This window comes from Glossina fuscipes, unplaced genomic scaffold (assembly GCF_014805625.2).
Source record: "Glossina fuscipes isolate IAEA_lab_2018 unplaced genomic scaffold, Yale_Gfus_2 0, whole genome shotgun sequence".
In the NCBI taxonomy this organism is placed as follows: domain Eukaryota; kingdom Metazoa; phylum Arthropoda; class Insecta; order Diptera; family Glossinidae; genus Glossina; species Glossina fuscipes.
The window spans coordinates 33,820,762-33,844,534 of record NW_023998414.1 but is presented as its reverse complement, the minus strand read 5'-3'; the positions used below and the strand labels follow the sequence as shown (position 1 = coordinate 33,844,534).

General features: G+C 31.2%; 1 protein-coding gene across 2 annotated transcripts in view; it reads left to right on the top strand.

Annotated features, from left to right (window-relative positions):
• Nucleotides 1-18,419: 18,419 nt before the first annotated feature.
• LOC119638106 (syntaxin-binding protein 5) overlaps nt 18,420-23,773 on the top strand; it is a 49,279-nt gene continuing 43,925 nt past the window's right edge. The window contains exons 1-7 of one of the 2 annotated variants that reach the window (XM_038034744.1): nt 18,420-18,623; nt 19,122-19,219; nt 19,312-19,500; nt 19,705-19,839; nt 22,649-22,712; nt 22,821-23,028; nt 23,221-23,296. In XM_038034744.1, coding sequence (XP_037890672.1) covers nt 18,501-18,623; nt 19,122-19,219; nt 19,312-19,500; nt 19,705-19,839; nt 22,649-22,712; nt 22,821-23,028; nt 23,221-23,296 — 893 coding nt within the window. In that variant the 5' untranslated portion in view covers nt 18,420-18,500. The remainder of the gene's footprint in view (nt 18,624-19,121; nt 19,220-19,311; nt 19,501-19,704; nt 19,840-22,648; nt 22,713-22,820; nt 23,029-23,220; nt 23,297-23,773) is intronic. The other variant, XM_038034736.1, reaches the window with a different exon arrangement.

The window sequence follows — 23,773 nt, the reverse complement described above, 5'->3', positions numbered from 1 at the left end:
TAAGAAAGAGAATGTGATAGTCTTATTCGATAAATCGTTTATTCTTACTAAAATTATATATATATATATTTAATATATATAAACTTAAAATAAATAATAAAATATATAAATTATAAATAAAATTATTTTTTATTTTAAATTACTCTTAGATATCAATTTTCATTATAAAATATTAAAAATTAAATCTTTATGCCATAAAAGAACTCAATTTTCATCATTGCCGCCATTTGGATGCGAATGGAGTTCCATTGAAGATATAATATAAGCATTTTAATAGGAAATTAATTATCCTTCATATGATAATTGGTTGTAGAACAATTTGATATTTCATAGCGACTCAAACTATACGTACATATATTATATTTCTGACCAGTATCAGATTCTGAATCGATGTCTCTACAACTTTGTAATGCTTATGCTAAACATTCCTCTGGCCGCAAAAAAGGGGGATAAATCAACTTCAAGCTTGGGAAAAAAAGAATCGAACTTCTTGGATGCAAATTGATATTGAAAATAATCGAAATCGGTCCAAGCAATTGCTTACCTTGCGTATAGCGTAACCGGAGAACATCTTAACTTTGTATGTCTTTCGCTCATTACTCAGAAACCTGTGACCGATATTCGATAAAAATTTCTACATATTTTTAAAGCATTCAAAAATGATCCACGTTCAGCTAATATTAAAAAAGTGCGAAAATTTACTTTTTTTCCGTATCGTTAGTCTTTTTTAATTCCGATAAAAATGATGGGTAGTAATAGATTTAGTCCTAACTGTATCTAATTATCTTACTTCTTTTATTTATTTCTATGGCTCTTAGTAATGAGTATAATAATATTAACACTACAACTGCTACCTGTGGGTCAATTGTGTGACATTTTCCAACTTTTTTATATATATAAAAAAAAAAAAAAAAAAATGATTATATAAAGCATATACAAAGTTCTCAACTGAAATCAAAAATTTTATCGTTATCGGTCGTGCGATCGGTTTTGAAATGAATATGGAAGTGGCCTTGAAGAGCCCTTAGTGAAGAGATTTTTGCCGAAATTACTTGACAGATACAAATTTGAAAATATTTTTGGCATTTTTCGATGCTAATCTATCGTGGGCGTGTATGTGAATAGACCAAGCATTATCAAGCAATATTTGTGTCAAATTTCAGCTTCTTTTTTGCATTTTTGCAACTTTAGCGATGTCAAAAGCGCTGAGAGTGTTAGACGAAACGCGTCATAAAGGTAAAAAATTTATGCAAAATGTCAGTAGTAGTCGTAATGTTAAAGAACGCTCTTTATCATCACAAAGAAAATAATTTAAAACTGAACAAATAAGCAAAAAAAAAAAATAAAAATAAATAAATAAATAAATAAATAAAAAAAATATTGAATTAGTTATTAATAAAAGATTGTGTGTGAAAATCTGTTGTTAGCACTCAACTTAAACTACATTCATTAACCCATATATGTAGGCAAGTGCATATGCAGTCGAGTTGTTTCATGTTTATTATTGGTTCTTTATATTTCTCATGCAATATATCTATATATCGTGTTTATTTGCATGAATGTGTGTATGTATGTATGTATGTATGTGCGCGCGCGCGCATGTGTATGTGTGTGCGTATGTATGTATGTATGTGAAATACTTTACTACTATTGCTGAACCTGTGCTACATTTGTGTAATGCTTTGTTAATCACCACCACTAATAAGAGAGAAAGACAGACGAAGAGATGAAGTATTCGTTTATATATCGTGTTGTACAAGACACACGATTGTTTTATCAGAAACAGCAAGTAAATAATAACAAGTTAAGCTAAGATATTTATCAAAATAAGAGATAGTAAAATCTCAGGGACTTTTTCTCTATCTCTATTTCTATCTCTATCTCTATCTCTATCTCTATCTGTTATAAATAACAGTAGGGACGCTTTTAATTCTCATTATTTTGATGCATAAAAATTCTTTTCTGTTAATGGTTTTCATAATATGACGTCATACTATATCAAATGCATATAGAATTCTAGTTTCTTAACTTGATATGCGTGTGCATGTACGAAGGGTAAGAAGTAAATAAAATTTATGTTTATTTCATATTGAGGAAAACGAAATTTGATATTCGCCTTTGATAAACGCTTCAATGAATTTCGTTGCAAATATTTTATAACGAAATGTGAAGAAATTTCTCATAATTAAATAAAATTATTTTATAAAATTAATTTATGTTTATTTATGGTATATTTTTGTATACGTATTTCTTTAAAATATTTTATGCAATTTTTCACATCTTACATAAGTTATTGAACAAGGCTCATTTATCTAATTATTTCCACGTTATAATGATTCCTCGGAATATATATGCTCCTGTTTGTCCTCTATATGGCACCCAAGCTACTAAGCAGTCAGCTCTCAATCCTGAACGCCCTTAATCCTAACTTATGCAAATTGGACTTAAAGTTTTATTTTCATGATTAGTATGTTAGTCTAAAAACAGGCACACTAGATCGTGCCATCATTTCCGAAGTTATGTACAAGAAAATCCTTAATGTAAAGTTCAGTAATTGATGCCTATCTGCGTTGCAATTATCGTTTGCGGTTAAGTAAACTTTCTTTACCTCCATAATGTGTCAAATAAAATTCTTACATGCTTGTTGTTGTTGTTGCGAATATACAGTTAGAAAAGCCAAATTCTATTCTATCTTTTGCTTTGCTTTACATTTGACAACATAATGATAGACAGTTTAACAGAATCTCAGCTCCAATAGATAATGAGAGTGAGAATGAGAGAGAAAGAGAAAGAGAAAGCCGCAACGCTATTACTGCTGTTATGTTATCAATACAACAAATGCAAAAAGAAGTTAGAAGAAAGTCCCTGAGATTTCACTATTACAGCACACTCTTATTTTCGCAAATATATTGACGCATCTTGTTATTTTAGATTGTCTCTGGTTTTGTACTCTTTCTGAATACATGATTTCACTGTTACCGTACTTGTTGTTTGTGATAGTTTTGTTATACATCACCAATTACAACAAGTCGAGAGCGAGGGTACGCTCATGCTAGTATGTATATATGTATATCTATATGCGTTTAGATTTTTTTTTTTTTTTTTTTTATTGCCTGTGATATTTGGTTATTCACCACTTCTCACGACGTTAGAGAGACGAGAGTTAGTACAGAGCAGATATATATATATATATATATATATATATATATATATATATAGTCTGTATACATTTAGCTATACATAAAGAAATAATAATAACATATATGTAAAAAATTATTAGGGCAAGTATATGAGATGGGCTAGTAATCTCTCGTCTCGTTTTTATAAAATCAGTATTAAATTATACTTTCGCGGATTTGTTTCGTGACAGTGACGCGGTGGCGTTTTATTGTATTTAAAAATGTTTTCTGAAAATACATATGTTATACTTAAATATTGTTTAAAAGATAAATTTCTTTAACTTTATGTTAGAAATAAAATATTTAAAATTTATTTTATCAAGTGCTTGAAAGAAACTTGTGTTAGAAAAGTTCATATTTGATTTTTAGTTCGACTAACCTTTTCATAAGATTTTTTTCTTTGCCTGCTCAATATATATATATATATATATATATATATATATATATATACTATAAGTCATGTGATTTAAAATGAGTTTTCGTATTCATAGCAAGGTTCTCTCAATAGTGATATCGTGTAGATATATAGATATATATATATATATATATATATGTGTGTGTGTAAGAATAATCAACATTTTCCTCTCTTGTTCGCTCTTTCTTTTACTCTCCCTATCACTTGCATTTATTTGTTTTACGTTAAACACCATAGTATCTGTTATGTACGAAGCAAACCGAATCGAAGATACCTTTAAAATACATTTTAAGTGTTGAATTTCAACAGTTAGTTCAAGTTTGCCTTTATTCTATATATATATATAGATATATATATATATATATATATATATATTTTTTTTTTTTATAACTCATCTAAAAGGCTGACATGCTAAGGGAGACGAACGATTAGTTGGTAAACGCACTATTTCGTGCTTTGTTGGAGGAGGTTACGCATAGTTAACCTAGTTTTATAAAATTTGAACTTCTTTTCTCCCCGCGAAGTACGTAATTTGTTAATGGCTTGAAACGGTTGAAATATTATCTATCTATTGGCCATCGGCCAATAAAGTTAATATGTTACAGCCAGGTACATACATGGTATTGATTAAATTTACAAAGAAAAAAAAAAAAAAAAGAGAAAAAAAAAAATTCGAAAGTTTACTGCGCAAATAAGCGGCAAAATAAAAATAATAATAAAAAAAAAAATTACAAAAAAATTGAAATAATTACATTGAGAATTAACGGCGAACTTTGAAAGCTTGTGTAACTTCTACAAATTACTCTTTATACAATTTAAGACTTTGTTCAATTAAGAGCAGCCACTGATTTTCATAGCTCCCGATTGAAGCATGTATCGCACAAAAACGTCATCGTCATCGTCATCGTCATCGTCATCTCATATGTAGGACTTTTAAGCAAGTTAAGCTTCCAAGTCAGCATAAAATTGGAAAATTCATTCGAAAGACGACGGTTTTCAAAAAACTTATAGGATAATATTGACTTTTTAGATATGATACACAGTAACCTATAAAAATTTTTGAATGAGTATGAGTATGAGTCGGATGGAGTGACTTGATGAACAGATCGCCATGCGTGTTCTTTGTGGGTTTTTGTCTTGACGGCTCAAGTTCATGATACTGATACCAGATGATATGTATGTCTAAATATGAAACGTTAATCAAAGCCCCTCAGGGAGTAAGGTAGTTGCTATTATATTTGCGAGGCAACTACTATTCAAATGCAGTTTTTCCATAATGAATGCGAAGCGATTTTTGAGAAAACGCAATCGAAATCAAATCCTTCAAAGGATCAGTACCAATTGTCAGCACGAAGAAATGTCAACAGTGTAGACTCTATGAAGCCCTGGGGGTATTTGGATCTTGCAAGCATTTCTTTATCATCTTTTCTCATAGATTTTCAATGTCTGCAACAAATATCGACGCAACCTATTAACATGTTTTTATTTATTGAAAAATCTGCCAAGTGCCTCTGTGGCCTGAATCCGAAAGATCCGAAATTCAGCTTTCCAGCGTCGGCAATCTGATCAGTCACCGGCTAACAACATAAAAACACAAAGTACGGCGCATTTCACCTTTAAAAGCGCATCTTGGGCTTTTAAAGACTTCGACATTTTCCAGACACAATACATTTATGTGACAATAACAGAAAAAAAATAAAAAGAACACATTTGATCTCTCAAATCTATATAAGAGAAACATATGACGAAAACCCGGTTCAATTATGTGAATTCGCTTAGAGTCTTACTTTGAAAGAATCACAGCTTTACAGTTTACCTTAAAATGCTTCTCGAGCATTTCGAAATAACTCTTCCTCGTCCGCAATGAGGAATTTTTTAAACGTTGCTCAATGAAAGTAATGACTTAAATCGGCCAAATAATGACCAATGATCGTCAGAGATAAATCAAATGAAAAATATAATTACTATAGGAAATAGCAAAGGGTGAAGAAGAAAGGGGGGGGGGGGGGGGAAGGGTTGGTTTAATTGACGAAAATGATTGCCTCGAAAGATTGGGCCTTAAGGTATTAGGATAAATAAATTGCAACTACTTGAAGAGAGAGATTTCGTCAATCTATGCAACTACAAGTCTCGTAGTCGCGTACCCTAGACATCATTATTTGTTTTGAGTGTGGTATCTCGATGTTCCTCAATTTCTTTGCAGTTAAACATGATTTCATGAAAATATGAAAAAATGAGTTAATCTTACATTTTTTTCAACTTTGCAGACGACAAAAACCATAGCTTCGTTAGGGTAAAGGGAAAAGAAAGATATTTCCACTAAACGATAATAAGTAAGTGAGATGCTCCGAAAATCGAAATAAAACGATCTGATTTTCGAAATTAAAGCAATCGATTATCTCTCTTTTTCTTTTCGGATAAGAGCATCTATTTCGCTTTACCTATTGCTCTTAAACATGTCCAAGCAACGGTTTATAATTATATTACACAGTCTGACTTTTCCTCCACTTGAGTAAGCTTTAAATCCATTCCGTTACTTTTCTTACACTTAAAGACATACGTACTGCATACATTTTGTACATATTTGAATATGATTGCTTACTGCTTCTCTACTCAAAATTCAGGATATGTTGGATGCTTACCGCCATGATATTATATACAAAATCATATTTCCTTCCGTTCTTTGTAAAATAGATTTATCTGTCCGTCCGTCCGTCCGTCCGTCCGTGTTCGTGCCGTCGATACTTAACCTCTTTAACCTTTAAGACATTTACCTGACATTTTTTACATCTTTTTACACGATTGCTCGCTGGCACACGTTTTGGTAGCTTTAGCCTAACTGCAAGAAAGGAAACTGCATTTGGTTGTCCGATTAGATGTTTATCCAAATTATGTAAAACATTTGATTTATTGACTAAGCACTTGGCACATATCCGCAATTAAAACCGCAAACGTATTCGAAGCTCGATATCGGACGATATTGTGCATATATACAAGGTCATTCATCATATGATTCCGTAATTAAAACACACTTTAGATTTCGATAAAATATACTTTGGACCTTATCATCATTTTTGGAATGCGATACATACTTAGTTAGTTGTACTGCGTACAGAAATTGTTAAAATTTATGACGAAAACAATTAACCCACGGTTACGCTTTATGCGTATGGGATGAAGTTCATATTTGGTCGATTGACTTTTTAACTAAGACATCTTGCCTTATCTGCTCTTCTTAAAGGAATTTTATGTGTATAAAAATAACTTTTGGGTATGGTTCGTGGGCTGAACGTACAATGGTCAAAGGAGAACAGTAGAGAAATTTGCGAAAAATTAAATGATTTCGATTTGGACGATATATGGCTTCAACAAGACAATGCAACACATACCGTACATTTGGTGACAAAATCAAGTTATTGGGGCGCGCGGGGGGGGCCCCGCCGCAAAGTCCAATGATCGTGTAATCTCCAAAAATACTTATGTAAGATTGTCACAAAGATCATGCGATAACTAAGTAAGTTGGACTTTTTGCTTGGGGTTACATTGGAGCATTGGCTTACTCAAATAAATCACAAACTCTCAATGACCTTATGCATCAGAGTGTAGCGTTTTGTGTAAAAATTACAATCAACCCTAATGTTCGCGGATTGAATTTTTACAAAAATCTATAGGCGGCCAGTTAGATGACTATAATCATTTTCAAAATTGAGCAATGACATAAACTAATATCTTAAATAAAAGAAAATTCATTTTGATATCATTTACCGCTTAGTTTAAACAAAAAAAAGAAAAGAGATCGCGCGACATTATACGATACCGTATCATGGACTTAAGCGAATAGTATATTTAACGAGTTTCAGATATTTGTTATGTGTTTTTTTTTTTTTTTTTTTTCTTTTGCGAATATCCGTTAATGGACACGGGATGACGAACCGGTCGATTAGCCGATGTGGATAATTTGATTTAGAATCTTACATATATGCAAATCATATATGTTTTGAGGCGGGCGTGTTTTTTGTATGGTGAACAGAGAAGTTCTTATCCGAAGCTCTCCCCCCGAACCTTTCCCCTCTCCCCACGCCTTTTTTTGTTGCTTAGAATTTCCTTCTACTCATCGTTTGAAGTATTTGCAGCCAGTCTTAGTGTTGTCTTAATTTTCCGTAATCCATAGAATGCATTTTGTGTAGAATTAATTACTTAATCAATAGTAAATATTTGCAATTATCGGCATCTATGCGGATAGCGAACGTCCATATGCTGCAACTTTCACTCTACAAATTGTTGTTGCTACCTGTTTTTTGAACCTTTTCATAGCCAGAAAATTTTCCATTTTTTGCTTAAAGGCCTAAACTGTGTTGAACGTCTGAAGAATGGAGTTCTGTGGAGAGCTGTTGGGAAGGATGAAATTTTCAAATGTCATACATTATTGCGCTTTCATTGGTCCAGTTTAATCTTGATTGACTTTTAATTGAAATTATTTATTATTATTATTATTATTATTATTATTATTATTATTAATTTCGCCAGAGAAATATATAAAATTGAAATTTTTTGTCTAAGTCTTAAGACTTCGATTGAATGCCATAAACGAAACGATAAAATTAATATAACGGCTTTTCCTCGTACCGCTTAATAATGACAATAATTGCGATTTCTTCCCCAACTACTTTAATTCACCACGATTGCTGTAAACATGCGCATCATGGCCGATATTGAAGGCTTTAAACAATACTTAGTACAAAAATATTCGACACATATTTTTGCAGTCATTTCGTCGTGATATCCTCTTAAAAGCAACACAACATTCTAAACTATATTGTTCTTCAGAAAAGAAAAAAATGTCTTGTTTTTTTTTTTGTTTGTTTAAAGCTTTCCCTCGATAATTAAATCTGCAAAAATAATTAAATTCGATTTCACTTCAAATGTTTTTAATAATATTTGAAACGTGTCAACAATATAATATAATTAACTATTTTCGCTTGTTTTTTTTTTTGTTTTTTTTTTTTTTTTTTTTTTTTTTGAATTTTTAAAAAAAAAAAAATAAATGGGTTTTTTTTTTTTTTGTTGTTGTTGGCGATGGTGGTCGTGGTCGTGATTTCAAATGTTTTTTTTCTTTTGACCAAATGAAAACGTTAGGGCCAAGAGGAGGGAAAGTCAAAGGAGGAGAAAAAGAAGAAGAAGAAGAACAAAGATTTTCCTTACATGAAATCGAAAATGAAAAATCAATTGATACATAACTTTTTTTTTTTTTTTGGTGTTTAAATAGATGAGTTGGCGAAAATGTCTAGAACTTGAAAAATTCAATTGCTTCAATGAGAAAAAGAAAGAAGAATTTTCACACATACGCACACATTAAATGTGAAAAATATAAAATTTAATTAAATTAAATAAAAGTAATAAAGCTATATATATATATGTATATGAAATACACATATATACATATATATAGAAGTATATATACATATATATATATTTATATGCATATACATATACATAAATATATGTATACTTATATATATACAAATAGATTTATATATATATATATATATATATATATATATATGTCTAGAAAAATAATAATAAAAGAAAAATTTTTTTGTTAAATAAAAAAAATTAAATACAAGAAAAAAAAAAAAAGAAAAAAAAATCGTAAATATTTACAAATGTTATAGAAATTTATATATAAAAAAAATTTGCTAAAACGTTTTTAAAATGCTTATTGTTGATGTGATGACGACGACCGTTTTCTTAAAAGGCCAAAAGTTCAGAGAAATTGTGAGTAAGATAACTATATATATCATATGCATATATATGTGCGTATGTAGTTATTAAGTAAATTATACAAAATTTGTTTAATTTTTGCAAAATCCCAAAGAAAAAAGAAAATAAGGTGAACTAGAAGTGTTGTATAGATACAAAAAGTGAGGTGGAATAAAGAAAAGAAAAAAAAAAAAAAAAAAAAAAAAAAAAGTATTTTTTTTTGTTATAATAATAATTATAAAGATGGTGATAAAAAAAAAAAAAAAAAAAAAAAAAAAAAAAAAACAGAAAGGTACTTTTCCTTGTCATCATCATCGTTATCGTCATCGTTATCGTCATCATCATTAGGTTTCTTTTCTCTTTTCTATAACAATGCTATGCTTTGCTCATTCTATCGATAATTGCTCTCTTTCTCTGTTACGTTTTGAGAATGTTTCATTCAACTTCCGTTCAAACATATCCGTTTCCCTTTATCATTGCTATTAATTGCCATTATTAAACATCAAGTGTACACACATATATATATATATATATACAAAGCTTTCTGTACACACCAGCCACACAGCATCTTCAACATTGCATTTATAGTGTAAGTGTAACTGCTCTCTATAAAGATAATATGTTACTTTGCGTGTGAGTTTGTGTGCGCTCATTTATTTGTGCCTGAACTTCACGTATCGTACATTTAGTAATCATCCACTTACATTAGTATTAAAAAGATTTACTCTATTACTTTTATTATTATATATACTGCATAGCGATGTTTATATAAACAAAACTGGAAATGTGTAGGTGTATGTGTTGTTAAAATTTCCTTAAATTCATCAGTTCAGATAAGTGTAGTTTCCTTTCTCTCTCTCTCTCTCTCTCTCTATTTCTCTATTTCTCTCTCACCCTCCCACTATCGCTCTTCTGTTCGATTCTTAGATTGTTTCTCTTGCCTGCGCACGCTTTCTCTTTGTTTTTTTTATTTTTTTCAGTTGAATAGTTGTTCATTTGAAAGAAAATGATAGAGCATAACTCTACTACTAGCGCTATTATTGCCACTACCACTACAATTACTAGTACCACCACACCACTCCACTACTACTCGTACTGTTTATACCACTACTACTAGTACTGCTAATGCCACTACTACTAGTACTATTATTACTACTACTACTACTACTAGTACTACTGCTACTGCTACTACTACTACTGCTACTACTACTACTGCTACTACTACTAGTACTACTATTCGTACAATACTTACTAAACAAATACAAGCATATTTAGAGATAAATACTTACCTGTAGTTAAATGTGTAATACATGTTTATATACACTCGATTTTTGGACTGTTGCGTGCTTAAACAAGCTTGGCATGCGTTTAGGTCTGTAAATCGTAATGCGGAACGAGGAGATAACTGACGGTTTTTTTCTATTATTTTTGTTTTTGTTTTCATTTTTTATTACTTATAGTATTGATAAATAATTAATTTAAGAAAACATTAAAGATAATAAATAATCGATGGAATTTACAAATGCTTACATACCTTTTTGTTATCTCTAATGGAAATGTTAAGTGTTATCTGAAAGATGTTTAAGCGGAAGCTTTTCATTAAATTAAGCAGGAAAGTGCGTTAGGACAATAATGCAAACCATTAGTGAAATGCGCACAAATTTTTTTTATTGCTTTAATTTAATTAATTAATTACGTGGAAAAGACGTACAGCGACCTAGAAGATCTATTGTGCACGCTCATGCCCTTAGCCCATCAGTTTTAGGATGTTTATGAATACCGCTACCTTCTTTGGATCGGAGCACGATACCCTATCCGGCTTGTCACCATACCATGTCAAACACTTGGTGTCTTCACATAGAATATGATCGGACATTTCACTTGTCCGCATTATTTTAATTACTCACGGAGTAATGCTAATCTGGTGCTTATTTTTATCGTCTTAAATGGTCTCGTAGTTGAAATAATTTCAATTTTTTCAATCAAACTCTTAATTAAAACTGCGAGTACAAATTTTTCGAGCTGACCGCATATCGGGCATTTTCTTAACTCACTATCGGTTCATATCAAATTTACTTGTGCTACGACCGTTAATGTTGTGATCAGAAGATGGTATTTAAATTTATTTCACTTAGTTATTTGTATTAATTATTTTTACAGCAAAAAAAATCATATCAAAGGACGAGTCAGATCAGTAATTTTTACCTAGAAAGTCGATTAGTAATCTTAGATTATGGATTGATTTAACCCTTCCATTGCTATTGTTTTTGTTTATTTAATGTTGAAGTTGGAAGAGCGCTTGCCATATAATTGCAACAATGCTATATAGGAAAATGAGTTATATTATCATTGCGATCAAAAAATAAAGGTGGACTTATATGCTTAATATTGTATGAAAATTAAATTTATTTATTCTTCCAAATGAAATTCTTTGCATTTATCGCCTTCATTACATTTAAATAATATTCCGGGCCGAAGAACTTCATAATGTGCGACCATCGCCATATTCGAAAAAGGCTATCTGTCCAGTTTGAATAAGATTTTTGGATTTGAATTTAGCACAATATTCAGTCGATTATTCGCTTCTCTTCAGGTCATATGCATAAATCCATTTTTCATCTTTAGTAATGACGTGTTGCACGATGTTCATGATAGTCAAAAATCATCGTTTGACGGATGCAGTAAAAATCGAAAAAAAAAAACTCATTTTTGTAAATATGTAAGTCGGCATCAATCGATCAATATTGATATGAAAACTATACGTACAGTAGATGTCAAAGACAATACCAATATACCAGTACTACCAATCTACAAAAAAAAAAAAAATAAAAAAAAAATAAAAATAAATAAATGAATAAATAAATAATTTCAAGATTTCATGAAGTTTAAATAAAGATTCATCTCTTTTTTTTTTTATTTTTTTCTTGTTCTTGGTCTTGTTCACAGTATTATACATTCCTAATACTAATCATTTTTGATTTTGTCTTGAACATTTTCTTTAATTATTTTAAACCAAGTTTAGCTTGTACTATGCATATTGAGCTTTATCGCTTTCTATATCCTTTTCTGAGTTGCTTAAGTCAGACTTTTAGCTCTATGTATATTCTTCGATCTGTGACGTCACTAGTCGTAACAGAAAACAATGTGTTTTCTTGTTGTAAGTTTTTTTTTTTTCAATTCTCATTACTTTTGACATTGCTAAGCGATAGTTACGCTAAAGCGAAAAGGAATTCAAGTCGTGTGAAACCATAAACAAGCGAAAGTGCTTTCTAATATGTGTAGGTAATGTAGATAATGTAGTTCTTGTGATTACCATTTTTTTTGTTTTTTGTATTATACATAGTAGTCGAAATGAATGTTAGCACTGACCGTTGCTCTGAGCTGTACATATACCCCCTCCCCCTTACTGCATTCGATTTTCTGTTTTTCCCATTCGTAGAAAGGAAAGGCAATATGACGTAAAACGTAAGAGATATTATATTGTCACGTAATTGCCTTTATTCTAATTCCCGGTATAATTCAATAAATCTTTATACGAGCTGGATATATTTGAATTAGGATGAAGGATATAAATTTTGGATATATTAGTGCCGACTCAGAGATTTCCTATTTCATTGCTTCAATTTTCTTTATCTCTTTAATCGCTGATTTTCAAATTTTATATAATTTTTTTTTTTTTTTTTTTTTTTTTTTTTTTTTTTTTTTTTTTAATACATTTCGAGGCATATATGGTTAAGATATTTCTCGGGTTTGACTTGATGCATTCCATTCATTTTTATGTGGTATTGAGCCATTTTAGGTAAGAATCGCGCACGTATCGAGCACTGAACGAGTTATACTATACACCGATCGAATTTCTTCATGCATATCTATCTATATCTTATTAAATATTTCGAAAAACATTATCGATTGTTTAAACGGTTAGTTGAGCAGCGACTGATGTGTTTGAATGAGCGATTTTCATGCTGTTGATTTAATTAAATTTTCTTCTTACAAGCCTTTGGAGCCGTTATTGGCTTCATCGAAGGAATATTATAAAATAAAGGGTCTTTTTTTTTTTAATATTATACTTTGACTAAGTTTTAAAATGCAATTAGAGCCGATAGCCTGTGTTGCTAGTGCTCAATGTCTTTTTTTAGTCTAAGTATTCATTTCATTAGTCTAAAATAATAATAATAATAATAAAATGCAATTAATTTCGATTGCAGACATCGCTGTCTTGCAACGCATAGTGAGAGACGATGAACAACTCCTCTCCTTTGTCAATCCAGTGTCAATGTAAAAAAAAATAGGAAACCGTTGTTGCTCTGTGCAAGAAAATACAAAATGATGTTCGTTAGACATATTGTATGTTTGAAGTGTCGAAAGATGCATTCAATCACGTCGGCGTGAAAAATAGTTCACTGCAGCCGAGAAGCGTACCATTTACACTACATCACTTACATCCAGCCGAAATAAGAGTATAACTCGCATAGGTGAGAAGGAGTCTCCAAACTTTGCTTAGAGACGGTCAAGCCCCTATAGGGAAGGGCTCAGGTGTTCAGGTGCAGGCGACTAAACCGTGTCCGAAACTCTCGATACATTCAAGCCTCGGCGTAATGTGGACTACGTAGTGCTCATGTGTAGATACATCCGTGGCAACTGCTCTAAAGAGATGAAGGCTTTCTCAGCGTTCCCCTATTACTCCTACTGGAATCGCTTGTATGTCGCATGACACACCAGACTCGTGGGCGACTAGCAGACTTCTCCCCGGCACAAACATGAATCTCTCTTTCCATCCTTCTCTACCTGCAATCCTTCTTGACCGTCATCGTGCCTGCGCGTATAAGAGACGTCCCCGCTAAGTGGCTGGACATATGCAAAAAAAAAAAAAAAAAGAAGAAAGAAAGTTAACAAACGTCGCATGTTAACCAATGTTCGACGAAGTTTTGCGGCTCCGATAAATTATTGTTCGTCGTGATACTTGGACTCGTCAGTTTTAATTATATTTGTCCCTCACTCAAGCTATTGAGTCCCTGACAGCGTTAACTATCAAACTTGCATCACATTTTAAGCTTTCGTCGACATTCTAAACGAACTTGGACGTTGAAGCTTACAATGAGTCTCGGGCTCATAGAGGGGGGTATTCATTTTTATCTAAATCCGTACTTGATTACCAAAGTATAGGTCATGGGTAAAATTTTTTTGTTTTTTTTTTTTTTTTTTCCCATAAAAGAACATTATAAACAATGAATACTAAAAGCCTTATGTTTTTGTTTTTTTTGTTTGTTTTGGCTTTCTTTTGTTTTGGCTTCTTTCCCCGCCCTTTTCCTGAATAATGCAAAAATAGTTGAATTGATGGCATGCAAAACGTGTGTATGTTTTTTTTTTTAAAAGCAAAAATAGTTTTTGTTCATGTTCATGTTTTACAAAGAATTACTTTTAGTTAGTTTTAAAGGAAAGCAAGGGTCGCGCATGCCTCTCATATTGGCCACTAAAGTTATAAGTCGTAATTAAAAGCAGGTAAGAAATTCACAAACGCCTTATGTCGACTATTAAAGTAGTAACACACTTCTCAACAATTGTGAAAAATGTTGCTTTTTTTTTTTTTGTTTTTTTTTTGTTTTTTTTTTTTTTTTTGATGGCGTGAAAATAAGTAGTTGATTGAAATTAATTTCGCATATAACCTTGGTGATGGTCCTTATATCATAAAAACTTTGTTGGGTTATCTGCCACCACCCTTCCTCGGGCGGATTGTTTTATTATAACTGTATAAAAAGACAGAAAGTATTTTTTGTTTTTGTTTTTGTTTTTTTTTTTTGTTTTTCGAAAGCAAGAACAGCAGACATCGTTATATAAGGATGTTTGTGTGCCATATGTCAGTCACAATTATTGCAAACGATGACCTATCCTAATAGTAAACGAGAAACGGAAGAATGGACGGACGGATGAACAAAAGCAAGACTAAATAGCATTTTCTAATCTTATGTTTGTTAAAAATTTTTTATTGAAAGAACGGTCCCGATCTCTTTCCTCGACCTCTTCTATTTATCTTATCTTATCTCTAATGCGTGTTACCAATAACTAACTAAATAAATAAATTTGATACGAATTCGGACATATAAGATTCTTTTGGATCGCATCTTAAATATTTATAACAACAACAACAACAACAACAAAAATAAAAAAAACAAAACAAAACGACATATAAAATCGAATGCGACGGAAGACAATTTCAAAATAATTCTTTACAGTTTCCCTGGCAAATGTTTGCATGAAGTGAGAGCTCGTTTAAAATGAGTTTTCGAAATTTTTCTATTATGTGCAGAGACGCAGACTCAGGGTAACGATCACAATGAAAATTTGTTGAGCGAGGCTTCGAAGAAGTTGCCATCCCATCTTTATATGTTTTCCTGAAAAATGCTTGTACGAGTGCAAAGTCGTCGTTCTCCCGTTTTACCTCGGATTTACTTTAGTAGTATTCAAGTGCCATATATATATATACATATATATATATATATATGTTTTTGTTCTAATATATCGTTCTTCGGTTGTATATGCTAGTAAGTACTATGTGTATAAAATAGAAAAACTGTTTAATATATTGAATGACTGCTGACTGAGAGTGTAATGTAATGTAATTTAATTTGTTCGTAAAGCTATTTGTATGAAGTAATGCTGCAAAAGAAATAGTGTTTAAGTTTTCATTATTGTTTGAATGCACAATGATTTAAATCGAAGGACATTACCAATCGCTTATTGCACTTACTGTTACTGTCGTTATTATTATCTGATATTGTTATTATTATTCACATTAAGATCGTTATCTCTTGATAACACTTTCAAATTATTTTAAAAATTTTCATATGTCATCATAAGAAATTTAATGAATAGAAATATCATTGAAAATATTGCAGCTTTACGATAAACGGGTAGCGAATATTTTGTGCCCGAGCAATCATCTTTTGCAATCCAGTTAGCATGATTAAACGTGGACTTGGATTGATTGTGCAGTATATGGGCTGAGCAAGTTTGAAAAGATGTTAATTACATTTAACCATTCGGCAGAAAAGATCAACTGTGTACTATAAAAATATTAATTAAGACAACAAATGCATTGTTCTTGAATGCTTTCTTGTTTGTTTCTGGTCCCATTTGAAAAAGAAGAAGAAGAAGAAAATTAATTATAATGTTAGAGTCGAGCAAAACTTGACCACTAAATAAAATTCCTCATCTATCTACGCTTGATAAAATGTCGAAAATGATGTCTTGCCACTCATACAAAAACAGTTTATAAAACGTGAATCGGACTTATGATGTCATCAATTTCGCCCATTTTATATATATACTAACCTGCGTGCAAAAATTTCCAATGATGTGTCTATCATATCTTCACTTTTGCGATCAAGAGAATGTGAACAAGACACATCACGCAGGCGGACGGACATGGGTTTTGAAAAATTCAAAACTTTCTCGGACCCCCATCCCTCGGTAGTGGATATAAGAAAAACATTAACTTGAATAGATGATGAGGACGATGGACTTGTGGTAATATTTCAAAAAAGTGGACTTTATACCCAAAAACCGAGTAATGAGTTTTCAAAATGTCAATGCTGTTTGCGAATGTGCATTAACCCATATAGACGTGGAAAATTTCTCAGTTTTACTTTTCAAAGACTATCGCACCGAAAATAGTGTGAAAATTAAAATGACACATCTCTTGTTGGATGACCCGAATCTGTATACGGTATTAGTATATACAAAATACTTCAAAGCCTATATATATGTTAGAAGCTATAAATTTAATAAATTAATAATTAACTAACATGAACCTTTCCAATCACATGTTTACATGTTGTTTTGCCGCGACATATCTTAATTGCACATTTGTGAAATCTTGATAAGAGAAAATTTCAAATTAAATTAAATTAACGCTTCAGAAATCCTTAAGAACTTCAAAGATGATTGTATTCTTTTATCTTCATTGAATCACAAATAAAAGGAAGCATTTCGTCTGGATAAGACAAAGTCATATAGATCCCGCTTTTTAAAGTATACAAACTCAACTCTTTTTTTTTTACACGGTAGATATGTTCGTGCAAAAAAAAAAAACCTATAAAAATATACATGCGGTATTTGGTAAATTTTGGGAAATATGTTCCATAACTTTAAAAAATCATATAGAATGCAAAAAAATCTAAATATTTGCCAATTTTCAAAAAACCGCGCAAAAAAAGTTGTGTTAAAATCCATATTACCAAAAAAAAAAAAAATAGGTAAATAAACATAGAATTCCAATAAGTGTATAGGGAAAATTTAGTCCATAAGTAGCACATATAAAAGGCTAAATTGAAATTAAGTTTCGCAGCTATTCATCGCTACCTGATAACAAGCCTGTACGTTCATTACATAGTGGATCAAAACTATAGACAATCAGTAGAAATATCAAATATGTTTAGCACGACTGTCGGACTTGATTCAAATAAAGAACTTTGTTCGTTAGTAATAGAGATCAAGTTAATCAACCTTTTGTGGACATAAACCGATCCTCTTTTGATCGTGGTATTCCCCCAATTCTACTTTATGTATTGTATACATAAAATACTGTAAGATACTGGGGAAATTAGTACAAAAAATTCGTGTAAAAAGAGTTGTATTTGTTCGTATTAGAGAATCGTCTTATTTCAAAATCGGGTAAAAAAAGTGTTGAATGTATAAGCTTGTACTTAATAATTAATCTCTACCCTAATATATTAATATATATATTTATATATATGTGTTACGTGAAACACAAGGATAAGAATTCAATCAAGTCGAGATTCAACTTTTTAAATACAGATACTATTCATTCAAGTCGAGATTCAACTTTTTAAATACAGTTACTATTTATTCATTTATTTCGAAAAATGTAATTAAATTCAAATTTAACTTTTAACTTTTTTTCTTTCAGGGATTAATGGATTACTTAAAATAAGAATAAAATAACAAAGTTTATCTTATAATAATAATAATAATAATAATAATAATAACAAAAAAAAAAAAAAAACCTGAAACATATACTTAAAAAAAAAAAAAAAAAAAAAAAAGAAAACCAAAAAAAAAAAAAAAAAACGCGAATCCATAAACAAGCAAGAATTTCTACATGTCTCTGAGAATTGTATGAAAAGATGAAAAAGTTTACATTCAAAGGAGTTTTGGATGGATTTCGACAAACAGTACAACCACAAGCTATACGACAAGAGCATGAGATTCAAGAAACGCTTAAAGCAGAAAATTTTGCCGTAAGAAAGGTAAAAGAAAAGAAAAGAAAAGAAAAAAAAAAAAAAAAAAACATGTATATATATATATATATATGTATATATATAAATTAATGTAAATAAAAAGAAGTGCGAATATAAGAATAATGAAGAAGATAAGACACAATATTCAAGAGATTTATCATAGCCAGCGTATGTTTTATTTGGTAGTTAAGGTACATATTAATATCCTATCATAAGACACACGCGGCTATGGTCGATTTCCACATTTAACGAAACAACCAAATCATACCATTCAGGCGTACATAGGTTGGTTGTCGAAATTTTATGGAAACGAAGAATTATGACCGTGAACAGGGGTGATGGGTGGTGGAGGGAGCGTGGGATGGGAGAGGCGGGGCGGGCGGGGGGAGGGAGGGATTATGTGCTACTCAATAAAATGTTTTATTTTGATAACACTATACCTACAACAACAACAATAACAACAACAACAACATATGGAATAATGTTTACATTTCCGTTTTAATCCAGACATTTCGCCATGGATTCCCTTACTCGCCTACCGCATTTGCGTTCGATCCTGTACAGAAACTGTTGGCTATTGGCGACAAAGCAGGCAATTTGCGAATGTATGTAAAAATTTCATCTCGATTAGTGCACTAATTTAGGTTAATTGTGTTTACTGTTATTGGAATTGATTTTTTTTTTTTTTTTTAATTAGACTTGGAAGGCCTGGTGTTGATGCATATGTAAAACATGAAGGCGAATCGGCATGTGCTGTAATTTTGGCTGAATTTATTGTCAATGATGGCGCTCTGGTGACCGTAACGGCAGACGATACCTTACATTTGTGGAGTATACGTCAGAAAGTGCCCGTTGTTGTACAAAGTTTAAAATTTCAACGTGAACGGTAAGCAAAAAAACAAAAAAAAAAAAAAAAAAAAAAAAAAAGGAAAATAAAGTCGCATAATTTCGTCACTCATACATAGATATAGGATTCATTCACATATAAAAACCAATCTTTGTCCGTTTATATCATTAAATGTTTCGTTTTCTTTTCTTTTATGTTTCTCTTAATTAAACTTTGCTCGCTTTGTTTTGTTTGCAACATTAGGGTGACGTGCATACATCTACCTGTGCAGAGCAAATGGTTGTATGTTGGCACGGAAAAGGGCAACATTCACGTCGTCAATATCGATACTTTCGCTCTTAGCGGCTACGTTATTAACTGGAATAAAGCAATTGAAGTGTAAGTATTACGACGAGTGACATTTCTCTTCCATTTCCCATTTATGCATTTATTCATTTTCATTTTTATTTTCATTTTTATTTTCATTTTTATTTTTTCATTTAGCTTTTGGTCGAGGTCAAAGTCTGCCGCGTTTTTTTTTTTTTTTTTGTTTTGTTTTTTTTTATATTTTGAAAGCAATTTCACTTGTTCCTTATAGATGCGATAGAATTCAATTTTAATTATAGTTGACATATAAATTATTTATCAACAGAGTTTACTGCAATTATTAAGATTAATATAATTTTAGTGAACAAACAAACAAACAAACAAACAAAAACACACACACACACACACACACACACACACACACACACACACACAACACATACAGTAACACAAAGTGCCTAAATGTAGTTGAAATAATGTTAATTTTTTGTGCAAAGCTTTTTTTATGCAATTTTTGTTGTTTTGATCATTGGTAGGCGATAAGTTTAAGGTTTCGATATTGGATAGTTAACAGAGATTTTGATTTTTCCAAGAAACGGGATTGAGTGTATAGCCCTTGCGATACCCAATTGAATTCAATTCCCGTCCCAAGAAATCATAAATGTCATTGTAATTTACTTGCGGGACCGGTCTTGACTGCATTACGCATTTTATACGCTTTCCTATCTCTTGGTCTTACTATGCCAAAGAAGATTTGTTCGCTTCAAGAGTTCAAAGAACAAAAAAAAAAAAAAAAAAAAAAAAATTTCATGAGACACCGACATCAAACATACCTGGGCCGTAGGGTCAATACCTAAAATAAATTAAAGCTGAGAAAGTAGTATGTTTGGATAATAATAACTATATTTTCGGTGACTTTTCATTTTTTTTTTTTCAATTTTTTTAAATCAAACGTTCATTAAAAGAAAATTTTACAAGATATGTTAATTGATTATCGATCGGACGTCTTATTAATAATTTGTTGTTTGTGATGTTTAATCGAGCGTTGTCATGTTGAAATAGCCTTTTAGCAGATGGCTTTGGCCGTTTTGCTTTAATAATCGGCTAAGTTGCCCTACTATAGGGCAGCCAATGGAGCTCTGAAATAAATAACAGTTTCGATGGATACGCACAACTAACTCAGTTAATCTAATCAACAATAAACAACATGAATATTTCGTTTCAGTGATAGGTTTGCTGTACCATATATAACTTTTTACCCTTTGCATTATTATAGTGTAAATAAGTTTTATCACTCGTTATGATTTTTCCAGGGCATACATAAATTTCAAAGACGCTAAACAGCGTAAGCAATAGTTGTTGTCTCTGTGTAAAGGCTAGACTTGTTAGTTTCATATGAAAGTAAGATCAGACTTTTATATAGCTATATATCAATCATATCAATCAAACATAATCTCCTTCAAAAATACTACAATCAGTTGAACGCATCTCTAGCATTTTGGATGCTTTTTCTTTTAGAGCGATTTGTCAAGACATTTAATATACCGATCCCGATTTCTGTTATGATCTCATGGTTTTTTCTAAATCTTTCTCTCTGCGGCATAGTTTTAAGATTTGTTAGCACATATTAGTTAATTTCAGCCAGTGCTAGAGATTAAAGCGGATGTGGCCAGGAAAACTAACTTCAATTCATGCAATTTCTCCATTGGCGTTATTGCCTTTTGATTCCGCTGCGAGCAAGTACGCTATGGATTTGTACAACCATTTTCTTACGGTTAAATTTTCATTCAAAGTCATGACTACGATGCCTATCGATATCTTTAGGATGTCACCTGTCTCTCTCTCGCACTCTATCTCTCTCTCTCCATCTCGCTTTCTCTGTTTGTCGCACTCTCTCTCGCCCTCTTTCTTTTTATTCCTTATCTCTTACTCTTTCTCTTCCACCTGCACCTTTCGATTATCGTAAGTAATTTTTTCGCCATCAGAAAGTAATGTTCAATCATCACGCGAATTTCGTAGCTTTTCGCTGCTTTGAAAATATTATTCTTATTATTAAATGAAACCGAAAAAAAGGTAGCATCACTAAAAATAACTGTAACTTATGCAAAAGCGATCAAGATAATATGAAAATTTAAAAGGCTTTGTTTAAGACCCTTAACCCTTTTTGAAAATAATAAGGATTTTATGTTAGAGACAATCTCTGTTCTTACTACTACTTGACCGATATGCTAGAATAACTTATTTATATATATTCAATAAATATAATTTACGCAGGTAACGAAAGACATGTAGAATTTCTCATTTATTAGAGGATGAAAAACATTGTTCGAAATAATGTGAAATAAGTTGGAAAATATATCATGACATACTATATAAATAACATCAAGGCTGAAGCACTATTAATTTAAAGTCACCGCAATGCGTTTCTGAAATAAATAAAATAAAAAAAAACAAACTTACGATTGCTTTAAGTGCCTAAGATTAGATATTACACTTAGTTTCGTTTCGTTTCATTTCGTTTCGTTTCGTTTCGTTTCGCTTATTTATTCATTATAATGGCGAAACGTCGGACTGCATTTATTTATTTATTTAGTTTATTTAGTTAATATAATCATTATATCTCTTGTTCTCCATACATACGAAGGTGAAAGTCATCTTAACTCAATATATATAATATAAGTGAGGTTATTGAGAAAGACGTTCGTTTGTTTGTTTGTTTGCTTGTTTGAAAAGCCTGCACTTACGAGTCATTTTGTATTTTATATTATTATTATATTATTATTATTAAAGCTAATAACTAATTCTTTTTATTTCTTTTCATTTTTTTTCTTTTCGTTTTTTTCTTTTCTTTTCGATTTTGTTTTTTAAATAATTGAAACAGGGTTAGAGCTACTCATCCTGGTGCTGTGATTGCATTATGTGATAATCCGTTAGATGCGAATAAGGTATTCATTAATTATGTATATGAAATGAAAGAAAAAAATAATTATTGTTTTAAGATCGATTAATGATATATTGTGTCCATCGTTTATTTGGTTATCTATTTGTTACAGTTACTAATGGGATATGAAAGTGGTTTGCTGGTGTTATGGGATTTAAAGGGTAAATTTGCGGAAATACGATGGCAGGCCGCTGAACCGGTTAAGTCGATAGCTTGGCATTATGAGGGCAAATATTTTGTATCCTCGCATACTGACGGCACCATTTGTTCGTGGCCTACACGACCCACACCCAAGCCACAATCACTTGTTTGTCCACATGGTAAGTAGTTTATAAATTTTATTCTCTTATTCTTGCTTTTCCTTTCCTTTATCTAACTTTGATTGCGTGACATTGTCTTTAAATCACACTTGCAACCAATGTATGCTCGCACACATCTATCTATCTATCCATGTTCATATCCATGTAGCATGTAAAGCGTATTCATAAAAATGAATAAATTTTTACTTTCAGCCAAGACAAACAAAGATGGTGCATTGGAGAAATGCAAAGCCATTTATAAAGTCGATTTAAAAGCTACCGTAACTGGGTATGTATGCCACGAACACCATATAAACGCCAGCATTTAAGCTTGCGTTCACGTAGAATGCGATTTTAGTTCAAAAAATAAAAAAAAAATAATAAAAATAAAAACAATTTTTTTTTTTTTTTTTTTTTTTTTTTTATAATTGCGCACAAGCCATTCACACCTCGGTAGACAAGAAACATTGTTTTGGGTAAACGATTAATTTGTTTTTAACATTATCCCATGACCCAAGATTAGGGAGGGAATTTTTATTCAGTTTATATTGAAGAAAGTTCTTACATATCTATCTAAACACGATTTTATTTATGAGGCTAAGCAGTAACACGAATAGCGGACGGTCATCGGTACATCGAAAGTATATAACAAACGGCACAAACCTATGCATAATGATCATTAACATCGGATCAGATAGAAGATTTAGAACTAATAGCAACTTAGATACGATGGACTTTATATTATAGTGTGATGCGTACAATTAAT